The sequence below is a fragment of the Orycteropus afer genome, unplaced genomic scaffold (assembly GCF_000298275.1).
Source record: "Orycteropus afer afer isolate SDZICR_OR568_19922 unplaced genomic scaffold, OryAfe1.0 scaffold01160, whole genome shotgun sequence".
Classification (NCBI taxonomy): domain Eukaryota; kingdom Metazoa; phylum Chordata; class Mammalia; order Tubulidentata; family Orycteropodidae; genus Orycteropus; species Orycteropus afer.
In genome coordinates, this window is record NW_006922747.1 from 92,975 (window position 1) to 98,784 (window position 5,810).

Here is a 5,810-nt window from a genome sequence, read left to right on the forward strand (position 1 = left end):
AGACTCCAACACATATCCCAAAAATAATACATATTGACCAAGTGCAGTTCATAGCAGGTATGCAAGGATGATTCAATATTAGAAAAACTATCAATGTCATCCACCACATAAACAAAACAAAGGAGAAGAACCACATGATCAGATTAATTAATACAGAAAAGGCTTTCGATAAAATCCAGCACACATTCCTGTTAAAAACTCTGTGAAAAATAGGAATAGAAAGGACATTCCTTAACATAATAAAGGGCATTTATGCAAAAATCAATACCTAACATAAGTCTCAGTGGAGAGAGACTGAAATATTCAATATGACTCTCATCTTGTATTATATATTTATTGACCATTTATCAAATGTCAAGCATTTGTTATTTCATTGAGTACTAGTAAGACATTAGTTAAATATAATGGAGTGGGGAACTATGAGAAATGAATTATTTTTTTCCATTTTAATAATTAAAAAAATAGTAACTTGTATGAAACACAAGGAACATTCTAAATGACTTAAGGCTTCAGCAATATTGCCTGGGTTCTTAAATTTTAAAGCTGGAATATGCATACTTAAGCTATTTTTAACCTTAGAAAACATTAATAATTTTTCCAATATTGTTTCTTCCTGTCTTTAATCCAATTTCAGTGAATAATTACTAACATCCTTGGGACTTGCTTATAAAACAGACTGTGCATTATTTCTGGTCTTTTGTTCCTTACTTTAACAGAGTCTCTATAATCCAATTTATACAGGAGAAAACAGACTTGGGCAGTTACAGTGTTCTTCAGAGTAAGGAAACTGTCCTGAAATCAATTATGTCAGACATTTAAATATGTAGCTTCATTTATTCAATTCCCAATTTAAATATGAGACAAGTTGTCTACAGAAATAGCAACTCAGGAATCTTTAGTTAAAGTTGACAAATGATATATCATAGACCATCTTCTCTCCTGCCAATACAAAGAAAAACATTGCAAATTGTGGAAAGTGCACCCAAGTGGAAGAAGAAAGCAGAAATGAGGACATTAATGGAGAAAATATTTTTGGAGGTTCTGGAAGATGGAGATGTATTAATTTATTTATCTATGTAGAAGAAGTATTTTAGAGTTGAAAGAAACTTGATTAAAATTGTCTTCTGAAGTCTATCTCCATAATTGTACAACACTCATGTATACACAGTTGTTGTTGCTATGTACCATTGAGTCAGACCGGACTCATAGTGACCCCTCCTTGGGTTTCGGAGGCAGTATCACTATGGAAGTAGATTGTCCAACCTTCCTTCCAAGGAGTGGCTGGTGGGTTTGAACTTCCAGTCTTCTGGTTAGCAGTCAAGTGCCTTTGGTACTACGCTACCAGAGCTCCTGTATACACAATATATGATGAAAATATTTACATTCATGAAAAAAAGACAAAATACAAATATTGTAGAGATTCTAATGCAACGATGTAAACAATCCCACAAAAAATAAAATAGATTTGTAATTAAGACATTATCAAATGTAAAAATGGAAGAAAAAGAAAACATTGGACATATGTCTATTGATTACTCATTTCACTACCTCCATTCATTCAGAAGATCAATTACACAGGCAAAAGGGACTGTGAAATGTGTCACAGTATGTCTTAATGAGAAATTGACAATACTCTACCTTACAAATGTATTCATTAAATGGTTAACTGACACACATACACACACACACACACACAAAGGTAAAGGAAGAAAAAAAAAGAAAACATTTAATAAGAAATCTACATAAACATGAATAGAAATACTATACGGGAAAAATAGCTACACACTGAAAAAGGGAATACAGAAAAAGAAAAGAAAGAGAATGGGCGTAGTATAAAAGAAAGAAAAATGAAAAAGAAAATACTGGTTCTAAATATTCCCAGATCCCAATAAAAGTTGAAGAAGAAAGACAAATCATTATATAAGTAGCTCTTCTACAAAATAAGCTAAAATGGAACTACAAGTCAAATCCATAAAAAGCAATACATTTGAGCTTGGGCAAATCAAAGCTGTGATTAAGCGGAAAAGCAAAAAAAAAAAAAAAATTAGATCAAAATTCAAAAGACCACATTTCAAAATGACAAGAGAGAATTTAATAGATAAAAATTAATACAGTTTAATAACAGTGAAAAATGTGGAGGTTAGTCTTATTGTAAGAGAGAAGATAACCCATAGAAAGGAAAAGAAAATATAGATAGCAATAAATCTGTAAAAATAGATTTTTAAAGTGAAATATATAATTACAAATAGAGCAAAAATGTTAGCTAAATGATGGACATAGATATATAGATGTGCATCTACATAAAACTATTGTATCTTACACAATGATAAAATTGTAAAATGGTTATTAAAAATTGTAAAATGGTTATTAAACAGAACAATTAAACAATAATAATACATTGAGTTGAAAAAGTTAACTGAAACAAACTATCTGTAACCTCAACTGAATGTAAACAGCAATGCTTTGAAAATAGACTGCATGCTTGTTGTTCTCACGAACACTAAACGCAAAAGCCAATACACTTATGACAAAGTATGTTAAAGAACATTGATAAGTGTTAATAACAAAGGATAAAGATACTGTAATTCAAGACTTATCATTTATTGCTTTAACAAATGCAATTGAGCAGCATCTATTAGTTAATGTGCCAGTCTTTGAGAATAGCATGTTGAACAAATTAAATCACTTACTTCCAATACCCTTACATATGGTATGTCAAACAGATAGGTAACCTCCAAACAATTGATAGTAATATGTGTTATGGAGAAAAATTAATCATGGTAAACGAAGAATTATAGAGTTTTTATTTAAGATATTAAAACATGAAATGCTATGGTTTACTCACCATATTTTCTAAAAAAATAAAATAAAACATATCTTTTGGATGATGATGTAGAGACATGTGAACTCACACATACCGAAGAAGTAAAAGTGATGGTTCATGAGATAGTGACATTGCAAGACAGAGTAGAAGAACATTAATAATTATTTATAGCATGATGCTTGGATTATAAAGGAAGAAATTCCAGAAGAAGAGAGTATGTGTAAAGGCATTCTAGTAGGGAGAATACAGTACATGACAGAACTGATATTACAGTTATAGATGAGGTAAGAAGTATTTTTAGAAATCTCAAACTGATGTTTCTCAAACAGATGTGTGTCTTACAAGTATAAAGAGCCAAACATCTCTGTATGCATTTTGAACAATTTAAGGTCCTTGTTATTTATCTCCAAGTTTTTGCAGATTAAGAATTTCATCTACATTCCCCTAAAGAAGGAATATTGTCATTTGGTACTGACATATGATTTGGACTACAAATTTAGATTCAAATTTAAGTTATAATGTTTACTTGCTGTGTAACATTGGTATAATCTAGGTAGTTCCTTTAAATAACCTTTCGATACAAAGTACTCTTTTCTAAAAAAAAAAAACTCCTTTGATTAGACATTGGAGACATTATATAAGAATCTTCATTAATTCTGAACATGAATACTTCTAACCGATGTCAATATTATATTTCTGAAAACATCACATATTGTGGTAAAATCTTAGCATTTCATGGCACAAGGAAAATATTTCCTAGAGATTTGTAAAATCAAATAAATTAATACTTAAAGAGTTAATAAATGATCTAATATCTTAGCATGTCTGTACTAAAAACATGGAAGTACTAGATTTCCAAAATTAATTTATAATGGAATATTTTGAAGATGAACAAAATTAGAGAGTGAAACTGAAAGACTGAGGTGATTTCAGGACAGAGTATCATGAATACAGTGTACATTAAAAAGATAAAACTCGAGTGGATTGAATACACAAGGGCTAGTCATGAATAATTTCAATCACTATCATAATGTAAAAATAAATAAGGGGATATGTTAAAAAGGTAGTTTATATAGGCTACAGTTTTCAATAAGCTTTAGTGATGTCTTCCTATAAAAACAAAAGGTTTTATTTGAAGGCAGATAAAGTATATTTTTAAATTATATTCTTCAAGGCTTGTTTCACTTGTTTATTTCTTAGGGTATATATAAAAGGATTTAAGACCAGTGCAATTGAAGTTTTGAGTACTGCTATCCCCTTGTTTAAAGCTACTCTTTCTTCTGCAGAAGGTTTTATATACATAAAAATGCAGCTGCCATAAGAGATAGAGACAACAATCATGTGGGAGGAACAGGTAGAAAAAGCCTTCTTCCTTTGCTGGGCAGAAGGGATCTTGAGAATTGTTCTTACGATAGATGCATAGGAGAGCACCACCAGAGCCAGTGTGATCATCAGTATGACAATGGCTAAGAGAAAACTTAACAATTCTATGACCTGTGTGTCTGTACAGGAGAGTTTTAGGATTGGAGAATAGTCACACAAAAAGTGGTCAATAATATTGGCATCACAGAATTCTAACTCTAGGCCCATAATGAGTACAAGAGAGATTGTTAACAAACCAGCCATCCAGGAAGCAACAAGAAGTTGGGTGCAGACTCTGCTATTCATAATGGCTGTATAATGTAGAGGTTTGTAAATGGCCACATATCAGTCATAGGACATGGCAGCCAAGAGGAAAAACTCTGATGTACCCAAGAAAATGACAAAAAATAATTGTGTCACACAAGCATCATAGGATATCATTCTATCCATAGTCCCTATGCTGATAAGGTATCGAGGGATGCAAACAGATGTAAATGACATTTCTAAAAATGAAAAATTTCTAAGGAAGAAATACATGGGTGTTTTGAGATGGGAATCCAGCAGAGTGAGCAGGATAATGGTCAGATTTCCAGTGACACTGAGCAGATATGTTAGAAATAGGAAGAAGGAAATCACAAATTGCCATTTTGGGTCATCTGTTAGTCCTACAAGAATGAATGTTGTCACCATTGTGTGGTTTCTCATGGTTAAAATTCTTCTGAATTCCATCATCTGGAAGAAACAGAAAATTCTAAGTTCAAAAACAAGTCACTGAGTGTAGGACTTAAACGTGGTAATAAGAATCAAAAAATTCAATTGAAATACATATGCTTTTCTGCTCCTACAATTTTAACCATTTTGCTCCTGTGATTTTAATCCTTTAAGCAGTCAGAACCAAGGCTTGATCTTGTTTATTATATCTCCTTCTCTGGATAGGAATTTTATGAACTCCTTTTTCAGATATTTTTTTAATTTCCCAAACAATAGATTTCTTATCTCCTACTTAAGTACTTTTACATCAGTAAACAAATTTCCCTGTTTTTCAGTTTTGTCCAAGAAGGTGAGAAGTGACTCCTACAACATTACTGAATCCATAAGAAAATGTTTTTTAGGCTATCTCAAATATATCTAAGGAGCTCTAATGGTGTAATGTCTAAGGCATTTTAATGCTAACCAGAAGGCTGGCAGTTCAAACCCACCAGCCACTCTGCAGAAGCAAGACTAGGCAACCTACTTCCATAAAGATTTACCATCTTGGTCACACAAAGGGGACCACTGAGTCAGAATGGACTTGATGGAAGTAAGTTTGGTTTTGGTTTAATTTCAATTATGTTGTTGTTGCTATGTGCCATCAAGTCGGACCCGACTCATAGAGACCCCTCCTTGGGATGCTAGCAGAAGGCTAGAGGTTCAAACCCACACTCCTCGGAAGGAAGGTTGGGCAATCTACTTCCATAGTGTTACTGCCTCAGAGTCAAGGAGGGGTTGCTGTGAGTCGGGTCTGACTCAAGGGCAAATAAAAAAAAACAACAATATCACCATGGAAGTAGATTGTCCAACCTTCCTTCTGAGGAGTGGCTGGTGGGTTTGAACCACTAGCCTTCTAGTTAACAGTCAAGTGCCT

At 32.7% G+C, this 5,810-nt stretch overlaps 1 protein-coding gene across 1 annotated transcript; it reads right to left on the reverse strand.

The window, feature by feature from the left end:
- Window positions 1–3,979: 3,979 nt before the first annotated feature.
- LOC103212919 (olfactory receptor 6C74-like) lies at window positions 3,980–4,891 on the reverse strand. The gene is made up of 2 exons (XM_042783433.1): window positions 4,566–4,891; window positions 3,980–4,484 (listed from the first exon to the last, which is right to left on the reverse strand). The coding sequence occupies exons 1-2, from the start codon at window positions 4,889–4,891 to the stop codon at window positions 3,980–3,982; spliced, it is 831 nt and encodes a 276-aa protein (XP_042639367.1).
- Window positions 4,892–5,810: the final 919 nt, after the last annotated feature.

Coding starts and splice junctions, on each gene's coding strand:
- LOC103212919 (XM_042783433.1), bottom strand. CDS start 4,891: ATGAGAAACCACACAATGGTGACAACATTCATTCTTGTAGGACTAACA. Junction 4,485..4,565: donor ATTTTCTTGGGTACATCAGA/GTTTTTCCTCTT, acceptor CATTATGAATAG/CAGAGTCTGCACCCAACTTC.